General features: G+C 36.4%; 2 protein-coding genes across 3 annotated transcripts; both read left to right on the top strand.

Moving 5' to 3' along the window:
• Positions 1–354: 354 nt before the first annotated feature.
• LOC149013103 (GATA transcription factor 26-like) lies at positions 355–8,187 on the top strand. 2 transcript variants are annotated; one of them, XM_089158448.1, is made up of 8 exons: positions 355–484; positions 3,621–3,989; positions 4,504–4,939; positions 5,540–5,612; positions 5,805–5,908; positions 6,264–6,453; positions 6,555–6,675; positions 7,443–8,187. In XM_089158448.1, the coding sequence occupies exons 1-8, from the start codon at positions 445–447 to the stop codon at positions 7,745–7,747; spliced, it is 1,638 nt and encodes a 545-aa protein (XP_089014574.1). In that variant the 5' UTR covers positions 355–444; the 3' UTR covers positions 7,748–8,187. The 2 variants fall into 2 exon arrangements, with proteins under 2 accessions (XP_089014574.1, XP_089014575.1); XM_089158449.1 differs by having other exon boundaries at positions 4,510–4,939.
• A 2,269-nt stretch (positions 8,188–10,456) lies between these two features.
• LOC149013104 (Tetratricopeptide repeat (TPR)-like superfamily protein) lies at positions 10,457–14,440 on the top strand. The gene is made up of 2 exons (XM_089159826.1): positions 10,457–10,936; positions 12,356–14,440. The coding sequence occupies exons 1-2, from the start codon at positions 10,562–10,564 to the stop codon at positions 13,562–13,564; spliced, it is 1,584 nt and encodes a 527-aa protein (XP_089015952.1). The 5' UTR covers positions 10,457–10,561; the 3' UTR covers positions 13,565–14,440.
• Positions 14,441–22,921: the final 8,481 nt, after the last annotated feature.

The following is a 22,921-nucleotide window of genomic DNA, read 5'->3' on the forward strand; positions in this document are numbered from 1 at the left end:
TCTATATACAATAGAGGGCAACAACAGCAAGAGGTCATGGAAACAGCCTTCCTTTCACCTTCCTTTCCACACCTTTAATGGGATTTCTTTTGGGGGCGTTTTTTTTCCCTTGCACTGGATTTTACAGATTCCCTGATAAACGCCCATTTCAATCCTTCTGATTTGTTCTCTGTTTCTGCTATTTTTATGTGATTTTCTGAGTCTGAAAGACAGACTTTTTTTTAGTTCTATATGGGTTTTTGGTTTATTCTGCAAACTCTTCCTGGGTTTTAGCAGAAAAACTTCCAGACCCAGTAGTATTCTCGTGAGAGAATTGAAGAGTATTTTCCCCAATATTTTTCCGAATTTTTTTTTTGGGGCAAGAAAATTAGTGCTTTTTCTTTCCTCCCTTCGTTTTGTGTTTTCTGAATCTTTTTTTCCCGGAGATAAGTTGGGGAGAGAGGCATGGGTAAACAAGGACCTTGCTACCACTGTGGCGTTACAAGTGAGTCCATGTTCGTTTTCCGTGGTCGCTTGATAATTTTTTTAACTGAATATTCAAGAAAATTTTGGATTCTCTTTCTCTAATTTCTCGTTCGTAAGTGGACCTTGTGAATTTGGATTAATAATAATTCTGTGTAAGAACAGTCCAACATGCTAGTATATCTGAATGAGAACTGGTTAGAACAAGAAGAACAATCAGGATGGGGAAATGTTTTTTTGTTTTCTTCTTAATTAATTTCGGTTCTTAACGTTATTGAATAGAAATGATCCAATTGAAAGCCTTTGTATTTTTTTAAATGCTTATACGTGTATGAATTTGTGTGTAGAATTGATTTGTCTGGGTTCTTCTTTTATTCCAATTCTTTGGTGTTTTTGTGTTCTTCTGAGCTCCTAGCCTCTTCTTGCATTTGTGCAAGTAATATTTCAAACTACAGTGAAAATGGTGGTTAGAGGCCATTGCTCAAATGGATCTTTTTGCTTTAACAAGAGCTTCGGCGTGATACTAGAGGTTATAAAAATCTCTTGAGGTCAAATTTGATTGTACTTTTGAGACAAATGTACTTTGGTGAAACCATGCTTGAAATCCTTTAGTGCTTCAAATGGTATTCTTCTGAGTATTTTCCTCTCAGTCTCATGTTCTTCTGGCCTCTGATTGATTTGGTACACTCAATGATGGCTTCTGGAAATTCCTAAATAATTTCTGCTGAAGTTCAGTCATTTCTTAAATCATTTAACAACCATCTACTTCATTTCACCAAATATGATCTCCACCTGAAGGGTTGTCCCTTCAACAGTTTTTCAAGCTGACTATTAAGTGCACATTAGCAGTGAATGTCATTGCCTTCAAATTTTCACTTAGAAAATAAATCTTTTATTTACAGTTTGCTAGACACCCGTAAAACTGGGGAGTTTGCTATTGAAGTGAAGCATACTTGAATTGGTGGTGCCGCTGGCAGTGTCATCATTACAATGCAAATTCATTCAGGCTAAGCTTTCAGCCCAAATGTTCTTGCTTGAGAATCAGCCCTGTGGTTGACTCCAGGGCCTCGTTATTCTAATTTCATCTGTGAACTGTATCACAGCGTTCTAAGTACTTGATGTTCTTTAACTTGTCCGACTACAGTTCTTTGTTTGATGTGCTGAACTCTCAAGAATGGATCTTCACCTTGTCTTCTTGTTTAGTTTAAACTTTTCATTGAGGGGTTTATTTCGTTCAGGCTTCATTCTTTAGCTTCTGTAAATTGTTTCAACAGTCTGACATTGCTTTATTGAGGAATTTTATTTCTTCATCCTTTGCTGTAACGGTTGGGGTTACAATTGATTACTGTTTGAGTGCTGATTTAGGAAACTTAAGTATGGAGGTACTATTTTTCTCAACACAAAATGAGGTGTTACTCAATTATGGAGCTATAAGTGTACAAACATTGTCACAAGATCTACTGAAAGTAACCTTACATGTGCGGATGGTTTATACCACATTTTCTCCTCATTATGTGCTGCACACAGTAGGTCTAGGACCAGGTGAAGTGTTCAATTTATAAAACTCAAAAGTTAAAACGACCCATGAAAAGCATGTGATATTAGTGTGAGACTCTGTGGTTATAGTTTCTTAAGGAATGAAATCACTACAGAATCCATTCAATAAAACCTCAAATGCTTAGACAGTATTGTACTTCTTATGTGGTCTTTCTACTGAGAAGAATATAACTAAGAAGTCATTATGCATGAAATAAAGAAGAAATGGAGGGGGTGCATGAGAATCACTGAATCAATATATGTACATGTATTTGACATAGGGGCTTCACCAAATACCGATGCATCAGTGTGAGCTAACTGCTGCATTTCTGCATTGCATTGTAATGAGGAATCCCTCCTGAAGTCAGTCTGTTTCTCAAGTCCTTCCATATTTCTTGTCTATGCTTTAGAGCCTCCTTTTGAGAAGTTTGTTTAGTGACAGGTGGGGTGGATGGTTTTCTGCTTTTAATCTCAGTAAGCTATCAGACAACATCAATTTATTTTTGTTTGACCAAATCAGTGTTATGCAAATGGATTTTACAGTCTGAGTTTAACTTGGTTTGGCTTGCCAAGTCTTCATTACATGCATCGTAACTGAAGTTACATGTAAGCATGGTACTGTTTAGATCATCATCTTAATTTTAAACTTTTGTGTCTGAACTCTGAAGCATATGCCAGTGTGAATGTGGGCTTCATTGTCAGTCAATCTATACATGGCCTTATAAATAACTACAATGGGAACCTGTATACATGGCTTGAAAAGAACCATTACATTTTGAAATAGTACTTGGTTTATACTGTCATCATGTTTTGTTAACTTATTTTATTTACACAAGGGATGATGATGAATGAAATGTAATTATAGAAGGGTTAGATGGTTTTAAATCATTCATGACTTGGAAGAAAGACACTGTTGCTGCTAGAAATTTGTTTGAAGATTTTCACATCTTAAAGGACCACAGCAGCTTGGTTGTCAAGCGTAGAATCCTAGGGCTTGTCTATACTTTGAAGTGTCCCCTGCCTACTTGTCAGGTGCTAGATGGAACCATGTGGATAAGATTCTATATGCAGGCTATATAACATGTATTTGCTACAATCTTGTCAATAGTATAAGACGAATTTGAAGATTCTATTCTTTTCAATGGCCTGTAGACGTTATTCAGTCTTGCAACACAGAAATAGATATCTGTAGGTTCATAGTTCAAGTTACTACATGTTGTGTTATTGTACACTGCTTGTGGGCCTTCACAGCATCCATTGCAAAACAGCCCAAACCATGTTATGATAAAGACATTCTTTGAGAACTTGGGATGTTCAGTGGTTTGCATGTAATCTATAGACACACAGTCAATGGATGGGTGCTGTCATGTTTTACAGCTTTGGTAATGCTGTTAAGAAGCTATTAGTGTTTTAAGCTGTTGAAAACTGAAATGCAGTAAGATGACATTGCAATTTTCTTGGACTTGGAAATGAATGTATTGAGGGTTATATAATCTTTGCTTTCAGACTTGGGTGGGAGAGCTTGACTTTGTTGGTTCTTCTACATCTAATCCACTCTACTGATTTACTGTTTGATCAAATTCTTATTATAATTCGTTTCTGATAATCAAATATTTCAACAGGCACCCCTCTTTGGCGCAATGGACCACCGGAGAAGCCAGTACTGTGCAATGCATGTGGTTCTCGATGGAGAACAAAGGGAACACTTGCAAATTACACCCCATTACACGCGCGAATAGAAACTGATGATCTTGAAGAGTACAAAGTTCCAAAAGTGAAAAGCATATCTATCAAGGCTAAAGATGTGAGACTACAAAAAAGAAAACATATTCATGATAATGAGGTAGTGGAAGGGGAAGCTCCAGAATTTGACCAGAACTTCCTGAAGTTTCCGGAGGATGAGGCAAGTAATAGATCAAGTTCAGGATCAGCAATATCATACTCTGAAAGCTGTGCGCAGTTTGGTGGTACAGATGCAAATGAGTTAACAGGTTGGACTGTTCTTCAAGTGTTGTGGGTTCTTAGCTAGTATACTTATCTCATAGTGTTGAGATTCATTGAGATTCTTATGCAGTAAGTTTTAAAGAATGAGGCATTAGGTGCATAATTGTTCAGTGTGCCTTCATTGTTGAAAATGGGCATTACTGGAAAACAGCCCCATGTTGTGAATGAAACATAAATATGACACCCTATCTGGAGTGGAAATTAACCAACAAACTCATGTTTTCAAATTCTTTTCATCCAGTCACTTTCAGGCTAAGCTACTATATACACTGTTCCCTGGATGAAAATTTTCACTGTTCAACATGGATCTCCACTTATTGTGGACTCAGTTAACCAATTACTAATCACAGTTGGAATAATTGACAGAACAAATTTTTGTAAGGGATACTAGTTCTTATACAGACTACTAACGATGATGTCATGATCAGGTTTTATTGCATAGTGTATGCACACTTTACTCAAGTAAATCTACACACTTTAATCTGATTAAACTTTTTTCAGGGCCAGCCCAATCAGCTGTGTGGGATTCACTGGTACCATCAAGAAAGAGGACTTGCGTGAGTCGCTCCAAGCCATCTCCTGTTGAAAAACTTACGAAGGACCTATGCTCTATTTTGCATGAGCAGCAGGCTTCATCTAACTTCTCTGGATCGTCAGAAGAAGATTTAATTTTTGAAAATGACACCCCAATGGTCTCTGTAGAGATAGGACATGGTGGTGTTCTCATTAAGCATCCAGGCTTGGCATCTCGAGAGGAGGAATCTGAGGCCAGCTCACTTTCAGTAGATAACAAAGCAAACCCAATAAGTGATGTTTACTCAGGTTCTGCATCTCATCTTGTACATAATGATGATAGAGGCAAAAATTTTCCAAGGATTAGCAGTGAGAAAATGAAGAAGTCTACTGGACAAGGGATACAACTAGAGCATACCAAAAGGTACTTACTGGTCATTGTGTGTTAACTCATGAGTCATTTTAGTTTTCTGGCAACAGTGGAGAACTCAGTACAGGTGTTGCATAGGCCCAGATGCTAACATGCTACACCCTGGTAGAAATGTGGAATGAGACCCCAATTTTAATTAGTTTTATCCATGTGTTCATACATGGTGAGCACAAGCAATGAATGTCTAGTTACTGGTCTTGGATATTGGAGGAATGAGAAGGCTACATACAGAACTTGGTAGAAATAGCGGCAGTTTGATATTTAAAATTATTCGTTTGAGAAATAAATGATATAGTTTTCTGTTCTGAGTATAGTTCTAAAAGAAGAACTAAATGCTTTATTTCATCTCTTACAAAAGCCAGAAGCTGAGAATACCTAAGAAAAAGCTGTTTGAAATAGCTAAATCCTGATCAGAAATTTCAGCTTATTTAAACACAAAACTTATTTTCTGCATTTGGCTTCACTTGGTGTAATATTGAAGCAATTCTGGGGTTTTGTTTAAGCTATAAACCACATAGTGCATGTAGGAGGAGCTAGATGCTACACCTTATGAACTTAATTCTAGTAGTAATGTGGTGTCTTTTTACATTGCAGGGACAAATCCCTTATTGAGAGATTTCAACTTCTACAGAGTCACAACTCACCACTCAGATCCTTAGATCTAGAAGTAAGTATTTGCTTCTAAACTTTTAATGTAATTGTACAAAGAAGATCCTCGTTCAGGCTGTATGTTTGCATCTAACATTTCCATCTATTGGATATTTTATGGAAACCAATTGTTGGAACAGGAATTGCTAGTATCGCATTTTTCCTTGAGTTGTTCTTTAACTCACATGATTGCAGTCCATGTTTGGAGTAGGAAGTTGTTAGCTTTGAGGGGTTTACATACCATTTGACTCATGAAGAACAAGAGCGGCTGATGAAGTATTTACCTTCTGCGGATGCTGGTGGACTTCCTGATAGGTTAGCAACTTCGGTTAAATCTTTGTTATGGTCATGGTGGTGCTATGAAGCAAATGAATTCATGATTTGACATGGTTGGGCCAGACCATAATCATTGTTTTTTGTTACGAATGTCAGAAACAGTGCATTACTTCCTTTGGTTACTGAAGGAATGTTTCTGTAATTTTACACATTGAAATACATAATTGAACACTGGTCGGTTACTCATTTCTTGTGCTTTCTGGTCATTTTTCTAACCTTGAGTTTTGTAAAACAGCAACCCTGCATACTGTGATTTTGTATGTTGAGTGTAAATAAAAATGCCCAGTTTGTGCTCTGAATTTTTTTTCTTCTTTTCTTGTAATCACATGTACAGCCTCAAAAGCATGTTTGACAGCCCTCAATTCAAGGAGAACTTCTCTTCCTTTCAGCAATTGCTTGCGGAAGGAGTCTTTGATCTATCTTTTTCAGGACTGATGAACACTGAAGACTGCAAATCTCTAAAGAGGCTTGTGTTACTCAATTTGACAAAGTCAAAATGGGTAGAACAGCATAATCTGCTTAAGGTATCATTGTATTATATCATATCCATGACAACTTGATTTGGTTTATTTTCATTGAAAAATATACCTACTTATTTTCTTTCTTCTTTATTTTTTGGCTCTAGGATGTTAAAGGTAAAAAGGTTGCAGAAGATAAGGGAGAGAGTAACAGAATCAGTCTTCCTGGTTCAAGTGATATTTTACCTGGCAAAAGACCACGAGATGGGCAAAATCATGACTTCCAAGGTAATATATTTTCCAGTCTACAAAATTTGTCCTTTTAGTACCTCTTGTGAACTTATTTTTATACAAGTTCCCTGCATTTGTTAAGACAATCATAGAGCTGAAACAATTACAAATTCAAAATCTCTCTGATTCTTTCATCTTCTTTTGAATACTGTTTCATTGTACCTTTCATTATAATTAGCATAAGATTTACATTGATATGACTAGGTTTGTGTTGTATATTTGCTTGAATGCTTGCCTACTTTTATGAAGTATATGTAAATGTTGTTGCCTACAACTGGTGGACATACTGATATATTATTTAGATTGTTCAGTCAGTAGATGAGTTGCGGGACAGGATATATGCCCATAAACAGACCAACTATAACATCTTAAACTTTCTTTTAGAGAAAAGCCAGAAAACTTTTTGAGTAGTCAGAGAGACAACCATCTGACTTCCCCTGTAGTTTGAATTTTCTGGAATCAAAAGATTTTTTCTATTTATGTTCTACTATCCTTTGCATGGATTTTGAGGTAAATGCATCCAAGTCTTGCTGTGAGATCTAACATTTAAAGGTTTCTCATACCCTGTGGGGATAAAAGAATTTAAATGCTTCAGACAATTAAACCTCCTAAAACCCTTGGACATTTATACTTGCATGCTTGGAAAAAAATATAGTTCAAGGCTTTCCCATCGCATGTACCTTATATAAATCAACTATTGCTATAATCTTGCATGTGTTCCATAAAGTAACTTTTAAGTCTAACAAATGCCTTTTATATTTCAGAACCAAAAGCCACTGTGAGAAGCCCCAGGAGGGGGTTAACAAAGGCTGGCTATGATACAAAGGACCCCATCAACAGTGACAGCTATTGCTTCAGTCCAAGAAGTTTGTTTGCTGTTCCTAATGATGGCAACTCTCTCATGCTGGATTCATTTCAGTTCACCGATGATAGTTCTGATCAAGACCTATTATTGGACATTCCATCTAACGGTGCTTTCCCTCAGGCAGAGCTTCTACCGACATCAAGCTTCAGCACTCAAAAGGCAAGCAGTTGCAGTGTTGTTCAGGCAAATGATATCTGTCCATGACATTGCATGCTCATACCCAACTTTTTGAATAACAAGAGCTTATATAGATACACTTTTGCTGGACCTGGAGATAGCATCCACGGTCAGTGCTTTTTCTGCTTGCTGCGATGGAGGAGTATATGTAAATTCAGTTTCAGAGTTGCTTTTTTCTTAGTACCCATACACCCTCTTTCCCACATTCCTGGATATAGGCATCCTGATCTGTTGATACTTTTGAAATGTTAAGTGATGGATTTTTGTGGGTCTTTTTCTTTCTTCCTCTTTTACCCTTCTGTCTAATTGTTATGTGTATAGGCTGACAGGAGCTTGTAATATATGGCTCAGCATTACAATGGAAGTTCTGTCTAGAGCTTGAGGGAGCTGAGCTCAACATGTACTTATTTTAGTTATTACCTTGCAAATAAACTTTGCAATATGCTTCCCTTCTCGTTATCACAACAGTGATGGATTTTTTTTTTTTTTTTTTTTTTTGGATAGCTTCTTTGATTCAGTGGTTTCCAAGGTGATTCGTTGAGAATGATGATGGCAAAAAAATGTTATGGTTGCTTCAGTTGAAATGCAAGCTCAAAACGTTCTCGCATCTTTTTGAGATTCCATGTCAAGATGCCATTCCTAGTTCTTACCTTTGCCTCCCCAGTCCCCACTAATTAAGAAATTGGAAGTAGGAATGGAAAGTGAGTGTTTGATGTGTAACTGGTAATTTTTTCCGTTCCCATTGCAAATTTGCAACTTCATTTTTTAAGAAACCATTATAACTTCAATCAACAAAGTAGGAGACGCGAATACAGGCTTAGGAAAGAATTGATTATATTGATTTCTGTTCAAACATGAAGGGATTCGTTCAGTTGGCAAAGACCAACATATCATAGAAGTTAACCCCACCTCAGTTCCCACCAGACCTTAACAACAATGCTATATGCTCCAGAAATTTGAAGAAGGGTCTCCTGATCCACACCCCGAACGATGAACCAAATTTGAAATTAAGGTTCTTTACATCTTCTACCCACCATCATGCTCTGAATGATGGAACTGAAGATTCTTGAAGCTCTTCAAGCAATAAAAAGGATTCCAGATTTTAAAAAAAAAAAAATAGATGATCAACAAAGAACAGGATTTTACACTATGAAATTACCTGCATTCTGTGAACAAAACCTCACATAATAAACAAAACAAGTTTCTCTTACAGAAAACAAAGATATTTATAGGCAAAAACAGCAGCTTCTGCTTCAAAAGTTTCAGTTTTGTACTAATTCATGGCTGTCAAGTTCAATATCACTAAGCACTATTTTCTGTACCATTTTACCCAGAACTCTTTCTACTTTCTCTTTCAAAACCTTTCCTGTTGCCACCATCGAGGACGAGGGAATGTCAAGCCCCGCTGTTCTACAGTTTGCAAAATGTCAACATTTCCCGATTCAGTGGTTGCATTCTGTTCTCCACAAAGTCTGGCCATGGCATCCATAAGAGACTCGAAAGACTGATTTTCCAAGGAAGGGGTTCCAGGAGGAATCATCCGCTTAGCTGAATTCTCCACTAACCCACGAATCGAAGCAGGGAGTTCCCGCCGTCCATTTACATGCTTGGATGCATTTTCAGATGGTGACCTTCCCTGGGAGATCTTCTTAGCTTCATTGTTCCTGTGTACACTAAACTCTGGGTCTTTATCAGTTGTTTTCGATGGTGAAACCACCTTAGATGCATCGTTCTTGGACTCTGTACCAGCAAATGCCTCGTCGATAGGAGTACCTGCACCAACTCCTCCAGATTGCAGACTGGCAGTCAAAAGGTTTTGCTGCAAAAGCCCTAAATTCTTCAAAAGCGCTAAGTTTTTCCCCAGAGCAGATTCACCAGATTCCCCTGCAACATTATCTGCACGAACTTCACAACCAGGAGAGCCAATCCCACCCAGAGTATCCCCTGTAACTCTCTTCCTTCCCGAAGAAGACTCCCTTGAGAATCCCAAAACCTCCTTACCCTTCTTTGATGGGGACTTCTCTGTTGAAAACCGAGGATCATTATTTTCACCCAAATCAACGGTTGCAAATTGTTCAGTAGAAATATCACTGGTTTTAAGCTTCCCGTGACGATCATCAGCACCTCTGACCGCAAGATTCATCGTCTTTTCCTGTGAGCTCACCACAAGATTTTCTCGCGGCGTTAGAAACTCGTCCGAATGATTGTTCGGAGTTTCTGGTAAAGAGCAAATCATAATTCCAGTAGGATCCACTGAAATTCCTTCTCTTTGAGTTGATTCGTCGCCGGAAGGAACATCAGGAACATCTTCCGAGTCGCCGCAAAACCTAATGTGGCCAAAGCGTTCTTCTTGAGAAGATGAATACTCACACCCATGGTCGATTACGGAAAATGGGTCTTCCATTTCTTCAGGTTTCACCTTAATTCAAACCTTGGAAGAATAATCGCTACAAGGAGAGAACAGATGGAATATAGGGTTTCAGTGCAACTTTCCCGCCATTTCTTACAAGCTCAGTATCGTGAATTTCTTTTGGGAGCGACGACAGTGACGGGCGAAGCCATCGAGTTTATAGGAAAACCTAGCGAGTGGGCCCAAGCCTGGCTAAGGTACTGGGCCTGGAGGCCCATATTCTTTAATGCTTGGGCTGAATTATAACGTTAAAATGGATCCATTAGATAAGGGCCCGGTCCATTCTATTAACTGACACCTGGAAAGAAACTACAAAAATAGAAGAAATTTTAAATTCGTTATCTCTTCGAGCGTGCTCTTCTTTCTAGTCCCTCGATGAGCCTTACTGTTTCTGAACCCTAAACCTCTGAAGCTCACTTGAACTAGCGAACATGCTTCTAAACACTTCTATTCGGACCTCATATCCTCTACAGCCTCTCCCCCTCTCATCATTGTTTTTCAATTCTCCATCTTCTTTAGGGTTTAATCATCCTATTGGTGTTCGATTAAGCAGAGGCCGGACGAATTCGATTCAATGTTCGATTTCGCAAATTCATAGCTACGGTACTGTAGATTACGAGAATAGGGCTCCATTGAAATGGAGTGCTCTTTACCGGAGAATAGCGTTTTTGGATGATCCCGAGCTGGGTTCTTCCTCTGTTCTTAATCAGTGGGAGGAGGAGGAGGGAAGGAGGCTTACAAAATGGGAGCTTTGCCGGGTTGCGAAGGAATTGAGGAAATTCCGGCGGTTCAAGCTCGCCCTCGAGGTACTTCGATAACAATTTAGAAGAAAGAAAAAAAAAACCCTTTTTTTTTCCTCTACTGATAAGGCTACTGCGGTAGTGTCGATTACTTTATATGAATGTATTAGATATAGCCTTCTGGTGATTTTCTTGGTGGGTTTGGATTAAATTGCTAGATTTGAAATGGTGAAGCTATCTGTAAATTATTTCAGAGTTAAGTTTGCTATCCAATTTATGTTACTTTCTGCTGCTGCATGCCAATTTAAAATCATGCTATCTAACTAGTTTGAGAAATTCTCTCTCATTCTGTTTCAGTGAAAGAAAATGTTCTTTTCATTACAAGGCTTTATTTTTACTACGGAAACTGGACGAATCCTGTAATCTAAAATCGTCAACCCAAACGCATAATGCAAGAATGAACCCGCATAGCTTCTACAATTTAACAATGAATGCTAACATTGTTAGGCACTTCATGTTTCAGTTCTGATAATTAACTCACAGCTACCGTTGGCATCTAATACCATCAACACAGAAGAGCATCTTTCACTAGGTTCAAATTTCTTGAAGAAGAAACCACACATATCCATTTCCCTCAAGCCCTTTTCTGGATATATACTTGTATCAAAAGAAGGAATCAATGTTAGTCTCTATGTGATAGATTTTTCTATTAATAAAATAAAGAGTTGGAGTAGGAGACTAACCATGATACCACAAGAAGTATTTTGATTCTGATTTATTAACATTTAATATACAATACAAAGCATGAAAACAAACAGCATGTGACCAATTTCAGAGAACAATACGAAGATTATGAAATCTATGATTATGCACATTAATGTGCTTTTCCTGTCAGCTATATTGCTTTTTCCATCAATTATCTGCATATCATGATTAGGTTGGGAAGTGGGAAGAACTTTTGCCAAATTAAAGCTGTCAATTCTGAAAAAACCAACTTGGATGGACATTCTAGGAAAGCCATTCAGAACAATTTTGTCTTATTATGAGACACCACGGTATGGTACAGCACTACTGCTAGGTTTAATGTTCATCCCTTCATTCATTGAGGCTTTAGTTAGAAAAATGTTTAGGAGTTGGAAAGGTATCATACAGAGTCTCATTGCCTAATGACACAAAATCTCATATTTGTTAATAACCAGCAATTTGAACCGTTGAAATTAATAAATTTTCTGGCAGAGAGATAAAATTTATAAGTGTAGCAGAAAAACAAACATCATTCAACAGATAGTGCCATTCATCTATGCAAGCTTAAGATGAGAATGAGAATACTTTGGATCTAATATAAATAAAAATTTGCAGGAGATGAAAATATTATGGATCTATGATTGTGGTCTTTCTATATTTCTATTGAAGCAAGTTTACTTAGTCTAGGGACTCAGGATACATGTTTGCATTCTCAATAAATTTTCCTAACTTGTGCTGTAGGTCTACGATTGGATGACTGATCAAGGTGATAGGTTTAGAATATCCTCCAGTGACAGTGCGATCCAGTTAGATTTGATCTCTAAAGTGCATGGAATTTCCATGGCTGAAGATTATTTCTCACATTTATCCTCGGCCTTTAAGGACAGACGTACACATGGTGCTCTTCTTAACGCCTATGCCCAGGCTAAGATGAGAGAAAAGGCAGAATACGTCATGGAGGAAATGAAAAAGAGAGGTTATGCTGTGCAAGCACTTCCTTTTAATGTGATGATGACACTCTACATGAACCTCAGAGAATTTGAAAAAGTCAACTCAGTGATAACAGAGATGATGGAGAAGAATATTGCCTTAGATCTATATTCTTACAATATCTGGATATCTTGTTGTGGAGCAATGGAGTCCATGGAGGAGATGGAAGAAGTTTTCAATAGGATGACTTTGGACAGCAGTGTAATTCCAAACTGGACTACATACAGTACAATGGCTACAATGTACATGAAGATGGGACAGTTTGAGAAGGCTGAAGAGTGCTTGAAAAAGGTTGAGAGTAGAATTACAGGTCGGGATCGGATATCTTATCATTATCTTCTTAACCTATATAGTAGCATTGGCAAGAAAGAAGAGATTTATCGGGTATGGGACATCTATAAATCAAGCTTTCCAAAAATTCCAAATTTGGGCTACCATGCAATGATTGCTTCTTTGATAAGGATAGACGACATTGAAGGGGCAGAGACGATATATGAGGAGTGGCTGATGGTTAGGTCCACCTTTGACCCTAGAATCTGCAATCTTCTCATGGGGTGGTATGTTAGAGAAGGGTTAGTGGACAAGGCTGAGAGCTTTCTTGATCGTGTGATTGAAGTGGGCAAGGCAAATTCAACGACATGGGAGATACTTGCAGAGGGCCATCTCTCACAAAAGCGAATTTCCAAAGCTTTATCCTGTATGAAAGAAGCTGCATCAGCCGAGGGAGCAAAAAGCTGGCGACCGAAGCCAACAAATGTTGCAGCCTTCTTTTCTCTTTGTGAGGAGAAGGGTGACATGACAAGTAGGGAGCGGTTGATGGATGCTCTGAGTCATTGGGTTGAGGATGAAGCTTACATGTCTGAAGTTAACTCATCAGGCACTGGTGTTGATCTTGACCTAACAGTGGAGAACAGTAGACTTGATGCAGATGATGCCGATCTGCTTCTCAACCAACTATAGTGAAGCTTGTAATACTTCTTGGTAATATATGTGCTGTTATTCATGATCAGCTATTATGGGTTCTCCCAGTCTAGGATTTTCCTTTTCCCTAGTCTGTGGGGTTCTACAGTCCTTGCGACAGGATGCCCATGTTGAATAGTAAAGTCCCTATCAGCCCTGTTACTCTGTCAAGGCAGTTATTGCTCAAAGTAGGTCAGGAAACGGGACCTCGGATGTAGCATATGAATTTTCTTGGTGGTGCTTCAACATCATCTTTCAATTTTCATGGTGAATTATCTGTTTGATTGGTTGAAGGTCTCACTTGGTCACAGAGACGGCTCAGCATTGGCACTTTCTCCCTTGGCCTGAGATTCTGAATTATTTCAACTATTAAAACCTTTCAGTTGTTTTGTTACTTATAATGGAAGTCTGGAAGAATGCAGTATGGAATCTAATTTCAAATGCTCAGTGGATTTTAAAGAAATTCCCTGTGTCCCCTATGAATTTCAGTGGTATTCAGAATGGATTGAAACGACACTTCTACTAAATTCTATCTCCTATCGAAAAATCCAAGTTGTTCTTTTTGTACAATGTCAGTATAAGTTGCTCTTTGTATGCCTTTGATACTTGTCCAATTGGACTATCTTTGTTTTCTGCCTTTGTTTTTATGATGTTACCACGAGCAAGGATGGAAACCAGAGGCTGCACTTGCCTGTGTGTGTACCTGGAGCTACCTGGAGCTTTTACAGGTGATTTTTCTTTTCCCCCTAACTCTGACATTTGGAATCCATGTAACCAACCTATTTATTTGGGGTAAGACTTGATGTTGTTGTTGAAACTCTGACCCATTTAACCAACCTGGTTCAACTAGGACTAACTAGAACTAACCAAGTTGAGTTATGAGTCCCTTACTGGAGAAATTGTTTACAACACACCAATTTTGCTTGGGTTAACTGGGCTGGAGGTGAATTTGCAAGTTTGTCCAAATCAATGATAAGGTTGCTTCACTGAGACAAGATGGCAACATGGTTGTGGGTTTGAATCTGGGAGAATGCAGTATGGAATCTAATTTCAAATGCTCAGTGGATTTTAATGAAATTCCTTGTGTCCTCTAGGAATTCCACTAGTTTGCAGAATGGATTGAAAATGACACTTAACTAAATTCTATCTTCTATCCAACTGTCCAAGTTCGTTCTTTTTGTTTTATGTCAGGATAAGTTGCTATTTTATACCTTGGGTATTTGTCCAATTGGACTATTTTTGTTTTCTGCCTTCATTTTTATGATGTTACCACGAGTAAGAATGGAATCAGAGGTTGCACTTACCTGTGTGTGTACCTGGAGCTTTTACAGGTGATTTTTCTTTTACAACTCTCTGACACATTTAACCAATCTGGTTCAACTGGAACCAACCAAGTTGAGTTGAGGATCCCTTATTGGAGAAATTGGTTAGAACAAACCAATTTTGCTTGGATTTTAGAACTGGGTTGGAGGTGAATTTGTCAAGTTTTTCCAAAGCAATGGTAAGGTTGCTTCACTGAGACAAGATGGTCATGGGTTTGAATCTGGAAACAGTAACTACTAGTTGTTCTTTTTTGGAGGTTTGGAGTTTGGGACCATTTCAGATCTGCACAATTTGAATTTAAATCAGTGATTTTAGGGTTGGTACTCATTCTTGTTCACAATCATTGTCTAACCTGGGTCCCTCTTTGGTCCAATTAAAAGTGTGTTGGAAAAGGAAACAATTTGAGTATTACTAAGCCCTTAAGTAAACAAGTCTTCTTTCAATGGTTAGCCATGAAACCACATGAAGAGCAGTACGAATGCTTGTACTTGCAAGCTTTGGTTTGGGAAGGGAGAGCATCTTTGTGGGCCTTATGGACCCAGGATCTCGAGCCCATCAAAATCTTTCAACTCTCAGGAGGCAAATTACACCTTTATTGCTTTCACCAACTCCAATCCAATTTGAATTGCTCTTACTTTTGAAATGCATTAGAATTAGTTGTTCCCTTTCTCTTGAATTCTTCCCTCATTCAATACATAGATAGATGAAGATTTTCTCGAATTCCGATCTTCTGTTAATACATGTCGAGGATTGTGCTTTCTCAAACCTCTCCACTACATATATAAGAGGAAAATTCATCTTTAAAGACTGACAAGGTGGGCTTTTCTGTTAAATATGTAGTGGAAAGAGTAAAGAGAGCACAATCCTTCATGCCTACAGATAGAGGATTCAAACAAATTCTCTAAATAATTTTCAATAGTTGACGATTGCATAAGCTTCTCAATCTATTTTAGGGCGTAGTTGTCAAAGTGACAAGGCAAGATAGGATGAGATAATAAAGGACAACGAAAACCAACGCGTTACCAAACAAGGCGTTAATGCACCACCAAGGTGCCTTGATCCAAAAAAAAGTGCTATGACACTTAAGGGATGCTTAAACTACACCATGATAACTATATTTTAGAGAAGCTTGTGAAAACTATCCTTTTAGTGGAAGCCTAAATTCTTTTAGAGGGCTGATGCTTGCATAGGTCGCACTTGATAAAAAGTCCGAACATTGCGTAGAGAGGGGCGCTAGGTCGTCGCTACAGCATCCCCTCTCTTTTTTACCCAAAAAAAATTCTGGTAAGACCAGGTAGATCTCAGCATGTTAGTGTGCTACCCAGCTATTTTTAGTAGTTGTTGAAGCATATATTAAGATTCTCAGAATCACTGAGATTCTTTTCTCTTTTTTTTTCTTCCATTTTTACCCTTTTCAAAACTGAAACAACAAACATGCAGGCAGGTGGCATCCAAAGTTGCTCAAGTGGCCAGGGAGTCAGGGACCCTCCTTGCATGTGCATATATAGAGGAAGATCCCATTTGCTCATGTGGGAATGGGTCCCACATATCTATCAACAATTTTTCTTAATTTTGGAATTATTTGGAATTATTATTTTCTTATATACAATATTTTGTTCAAGAGGAACTGATTCCCCTCTTCTAATTGCATGTAAGCTTTAAAATTAAAGTGGAAAACAATGACATGAGAGAATATTCATGTGGATACCCTCCCCCAATTTAGACATGGGTCCCACTAATTGAATGGTCCAGGCATCTTACATCACTCCTTAACTCCTTAAGCAACTTGGACAAAAATCTTGATTATAATAAGCATGTTAAGATCCTAATATCTTATAAAGTGTAATTGTTCCAATATTGCAAGCAAGGTTAGAACAAGAAATTAGTTTTTGTTTCCTAACCAAATGAAATATTAATGAAATGTCCCCACCTACCAAAAGGGAAATTGATTAATAGGTATAATTAAAGTTAAAACAAGTGACTGATACTAATTAGACCATTAGGTGGCTTTTTTCCCCTAATTATAATGTCATTAAGCATTTGATTTGTGTTAAAAGTGTCACCATGTTAGTAATGAAACAGCCCATATGCCTAACGCACCGCTTACATAATATAATACAAATATACAATCTCATTGAGATCAATCCTCGTGCCCTTGTAGATTATGTTTAAGCTTCAAATCTTAGCCTATTAAAAGCTAATCCACATGATTTAGACTAGGTATCCCCCAATAAACAAGTTCTAATCAAACTTGGAAATTTTAACCACCAATCTTGATAAAGGTGATATCCTTTTAGCTTGTAGGGGTACAAGTTTGGCCCCTGTCACTTTGAATGTGCCTTATGGAACAGGTCTCAAGTTGAGATATCCTAAGGGTGGATCAGGACCGGAAACTTCTAACCTTGAATTAGGGATTGATCGGGATAGGCCCTTGCTCATAATCAAGATCTGGTTTTCTCAGCAATAAATTAAAGACACGTCAAGCTTGAACCAAATTAAGTTGACTCACGATCAGACAAGCGTTTTAAAAGCTCAACCTAGTATAACCCTATTGCAACCGAGTTTGGATCCTCTACTAGACATAACAGAGTTTTGTGCTCTTCTCACAAATTTTCACTGTTTATCAAAAGAAAGACCCACACCTTTAATTAATAAAAATATAAATCAAAGATGATATACTCAATACTTAAATAGGTTTCTTATAGATCGTCCCTCTTAATGTGTGATGAAAAAATATGAGAGAAATAGAAACCTCCACCGAATTTATCACAACCTAACACCATGACTAAATTTGGGCTTTTGGAAAGAGTAAATGGATCCCACTAAGGTGACGCAAGCCAATGCAAGAACATATATAGAAAAACCGTTGGTTTCATAGAATAATGTAATTCATTAATTTATTATTATATATATATAGTATTAACAATTTTTTTTTTGGTAATATATATACTATTAACATTGATTCACCAAATCTTAATCCTACATACTACAAAGTGATTGGTACACGACATGCACCACGTACACCCAACATGTATTGCACGATTCCAATGAGATGTATTTACGTGGCAAGACACCATTGGATGAAATCGAGTAACTAAGGTTGATGCCCATGTCGAAGGCATATGGTCTTTGTTCTCTTATATGTGTTGGGTGACTGGGGTCACGGTCACCTATTGCAAATAATTTAATAATTTTATTCCACTGTATTTTACAAAAATTAAAAGAATTTTTTATAAATTAAAAAATTAATTAATGTGGTAGGGCTGGTTATTGGGTTTTGCGTAGTGTGCGGCTTGCAATAGGGTGTCTCACATGCGCATCACATGATTGAAGCCGAGAAGGAGATTGGTTGGTACGTGCCGTAGACACGCTTCCTTACCCGCCAAAATAGAGCTAGCCATGTTCTCGTTCATGTCTATTTCCTTTACTCCAACCACGTTTGCCGGTTTACAGCTTAGCATCCTCTTTTCCAATTTTGCCCCTCATTCTGATTTTGTTTTACTAAAATATTACTTCTTATTTTCATTTTGTCTTTTTAGGGTGACTCAGATAAGTGCATTGTTCTACCCAATATATATATATATATATAATTCTTGTCTCACCTAGATGGGGTTGGCTATGTAGATTGTTATCTTTCAATTTCACTATTTCTATTAAGATTATTTAGGTCTGCCTCTAGCTTTTCTAGTTCTTTCAATCTTGATTATATAATTTCTCTGTACAATGACATTTATAGGTCTTCGTTGAACATGGTAATGCTTAGAGACGAACCTACATTTGGGGCCAAAAGAGGCCATGGCCTCCCATTTTTAAAAAGTTTTGATTAATTTCTTTAATTTTTTCAGTTTTTTCTCTTATCTCGTGTGAAATATCATTATTTGGTCCTGCTCAATATTAAGAACAATTTTTAAAGATAAAAAAATGGATATAAATATCATTCCAAATTAAAAACTAACTACTCAATCCCTAATTATTCTCTTCTCTTTTCTTCTTATTTATTCTCTTATTTATAAATGTGGGTTAAGAAAATTTTCAAAACAAAATCTTATTAAGTATTCAAATGTCACTCCTAATTAGAAATTAACTTCTCAATCTCCTATTTATTCTCTCCTCTTTTCTTCCTAATTATTCTCCGCCCTTACTATAAACGTGGGTTTAAGAAAATTTGGGAAAAAAAAAAAACTTCTCCATAATTAGGTACTCTTTCTCATTCTCAATTTGTTTATCTTTTCTCTTTTTTTTTTTCTTTTTTTTTTTTTGTTATTTATTTTATTTGATTTTATATTCTCTATTTATTTATTTCTTCTACAATTTTTGTTATTTAATTTTTTAGTGTGAATAAAATGTTTATAGTTACTTAGGTACACCATTGGCTTGTATCTCCTACCAAAAAAAAAAAAAGGAAAATTAGTTTGCATCTTTTACCAAACAAAATTTTGGTTTGCATCTAACTTTTTAGTGTTGAAGTCATGTGTTTTTTTTTATTATTATTATTATTATTATTGTTGCTTTAATTTATCTATATTTTGTTGGGGAAAAAATATCATTATCAATAATTTACCTTTTTTAAAAATATGTGTGAGCCCCACAAAATAATGTGAGTCTATTCCTAATAAAATAAAATTATTAAGAGGTGGAGCCCTCAGTGGGTCTTATAAGGGCCCATACAATATATGTGACGAAAAAATATTAGTGCTTCTTCAACGGGAAGATGATTTAGACTTTCATTCTTCGCACCCCCAATGTTGAATCTTGGTTTCGCCCCTAGTTGTGCCACCTCAAACGACTTCCTCAAAACTTATAATTAATGGGAACAACTCCTAGACCAACTCTAATATGATAGTTTATTATTTTATCATTTTTATTTATATCACTCATTCATCTTAATATCCTCATTACTGTTACACTAAGTTTATTTATATGATTCTTTTTAACACCTCAACACTCTACTCCATACATCATTGCTGGTCAAACAATGGTCCTATAAAATTTTTCTTTAAGCTCTAATGGAATATGTCAATCACACAAAACCCTGGACGCACCTCTCCACTTCATCCACCCATTTTAATTATTTGGGAAACATCATTCTTTATATCGCCTCTTTTATTTATGATTGAACCTACATACCTAAAACAATCACTCTGATAAATCTTCTTATCGTTAGTTTCATGATCTAAAGTCACAAACTAGATATTCTATCTTTGTTTTACTTAGTTTAAAGCCTCTTGATTCTAAAGCTACTCTCCATGATTTTAACTTGATATTAATCCCTACTTGAGTTTCATTTATCAACACAATATCATCAACAAAAAACATACACCAAAGGACCTTGTCTTGAATGTTTTTGGTTAATTTATTCATTACAAGTGCAAATAAATATGGGTTTAAAGTTGATCTTTGATGCAGCTTACCTGTAATTGGAAATTCATTATTTTGTCCCTCCAATGTTCTTACACTTGTCACTAAACCATCATACATATCATTAACTATGACCACATATTTACTTGCAACACTTCTTTTCTCTAGTACTTGCCAAATTAAAGCTCTAGGAATTCTATCATAAGCTTTTTATAGGTTAATAAATACCATATGATGGTCTTTCCTACACTTCTTTATACATTTTCATAAGTCTTCTAATTAGGTAAATAGCCTCTGATGTAAACATTCTTAGCATTAACCTAAATTGATTGTCGAAAATTGTGGTTAAATGTCTCAAACAGGTTTCAATTACTCTATCCCATAATTTCATAGTATGACTCATTAGTTTAATGCCCCTACAGTTATTACAACTTTGAATATCTCCTTTATTTTTATAAATTTGAATCACGATGTTTCTCTTCCATTCATCTAACATTTTTTCTGTGTTCATAATCTTATTAAATAACTTAGTCAACCAAACTAACTCATGGATTCCTATGCTCTTCCATACTTCTATGGGAATTTCATCAGAACCTTATGTTTTGTCTAGTTTTATTCTCCTTCGTGTTTCTTTTACTTCAACCATTAAAATTCTCCATGTATATGTTCAAAAATTAGTGCTCAGTGAATAGCGTAATTGTTTGGATTACTTGAAGTATGTTTATTTAGTAGACTAGAGAAATAGATTTTCTATATTTTCTTAATATCTTCATCACATACTAGTACTTTACTATCTCCATTTTTAATACATCTAACATGGAATGAGGAGGTTGAAACCCAAAACCTGTCTCTAAATAAAAGATTATGAGAACTTTGCAAGAAGCACATCCACCTTTTGAATTAGATAAAGTCATTACTAATCAAACTTATTTGACATCAAATTATTAAATTATAATATACTTGTGATTATAATAATTATTAAAAACAATCATTAAGTTTAATGTCTAACATGAACCCAAGAAGAAAGAAAGTAAGATTACAATTATATTTTCTTGAAATATTGCCATAAAAAAATTGACTAGTGGTTTTTATATTTTAGATTTTTTTAGAAATTTCTCATGAACTTTGTAATTGTTTAAATCAGGCCCTTAAACTTTGACTTTTGATCGGCAACCGCTCTCTGGAGTGTTCTTCAATACACAATACTAGCACTGATAGAAGGCACAAGCAATCTCATAGTTTATTTATAATTACTATAATATTCAAGGAACAAACCACCTATCTATCATTTCTAAAAGAACTCATGTCTTCTAATATTTTTGACAAATAATTTCATATTTTAGTAATTTAAAGAAAAAAAGTTTGGTTCATCATTCTAGCTCACCAATTCGATGAAAAATCCACAAATCACCTTAAATAATACTGGTTTATCATTTTTACTAAGAGGAAGGAAGAAATAATCTCCAAACAAGTGATACAGGGAGTACAGGGGAGAAGCCAACATTTAACACTAGGGGGAGGGGACAAGTACTGGCATTTCACCCATGGAAAGATGATTAGAGGGTCTCTTTAAAGAAATTCCAAAAAAGCAAAGGGTTTTTTTGGGGGGGGGGGGGGGGGGGGGGGGGGGGGGGGGAGCTGGAGGGGTCTCTCAAGGAAAATTTTAAAAAATCTGAGGCACGGGGACAACTCCTCTAATCCTAAGGAAGCTTCGCCATTGGTAGAGCACATACAAATGAAGGATGATGACATGATTTATTGCATAAATAGAGAAAAGAAGATGACACAAATATAGAAAGGAGTAGGTACTAATATATCCTATGATGACTTAGAAAATAATATTCATATAACTAATAGAGTGATCCTACTACGTGTCATCTCGCATAGTGAAGTATTATGCCTCACTTTTTGTCGTTATATGGGTTTGTCCATGTAATAGACAATTAATAATATTTTGAATTTTATAGTTATTTCCACCTAATAACATTTTAATAGTTTTTATAAAACTTCAAATTAGAAGTCCAGGAAATAAGGAAACTTTCTTTAGGTTAAATTTGACTACTGAGATACATCTGTGGTCCTTCGCCACATGAACTACTTTCTGCTACCAAGGTGACCACATATGTATACCCATTATAAGGATATAAGGCCTATAGGCCTTAGGGATGGAAAGTTGTGGAAGGACAAATGTTCAAATCGACGACATCCTTTGTATGCCTCTATATAAGAAATTGTCAATTCCGTAACAAAAGTATATCTACCTTAAATAACAAATAATGAAGCATTATAGCTCACTAAACAAAGTGACACAAACATCTTCCCCTGAAAACAATTTTAAAATACAAAATAATTTTATCAGTATTTTGAGGTCACCATCTCATCCTTCATTTTCACAATCACTATCATATAAAGTTTAAGAAAGAGAGTGTGGAAGGTTGGGCGTGTGATGGAGAAGAAATTGAACAACCAACTTGTTCCTTCCCTCTTCTTCTTTCTTTCTTCTTCTTTTTTCTTTTCTTTTTTCTTTTTTTTTTTTTTTAATTTTAATTTTAATTTTATTTTTATGGGGTGAAGAACAACCAACTTGTCATGGTTGCCAAAAATTGCAGTTTCAGCTAAACTTTGGTTGGTTAGTGATGGATCACTTTCTTTTTCCATTCCAGCCCATATTTTAAT

Source organism: Hakea prostrata, chromosome 6 (assembly GCF_041222555.1).
Source record: "Hakea prostrata isolate BN-2017 chromosome 6, UWA_Hpros_2, whole genome shotgun sequence".
Lineage (NCBI taxonomy): Eukaryota > Viridiplantae > Streptophyta > Magnoliopsida > Proteales > Proteaceae > Hakea > Hakea prostrata.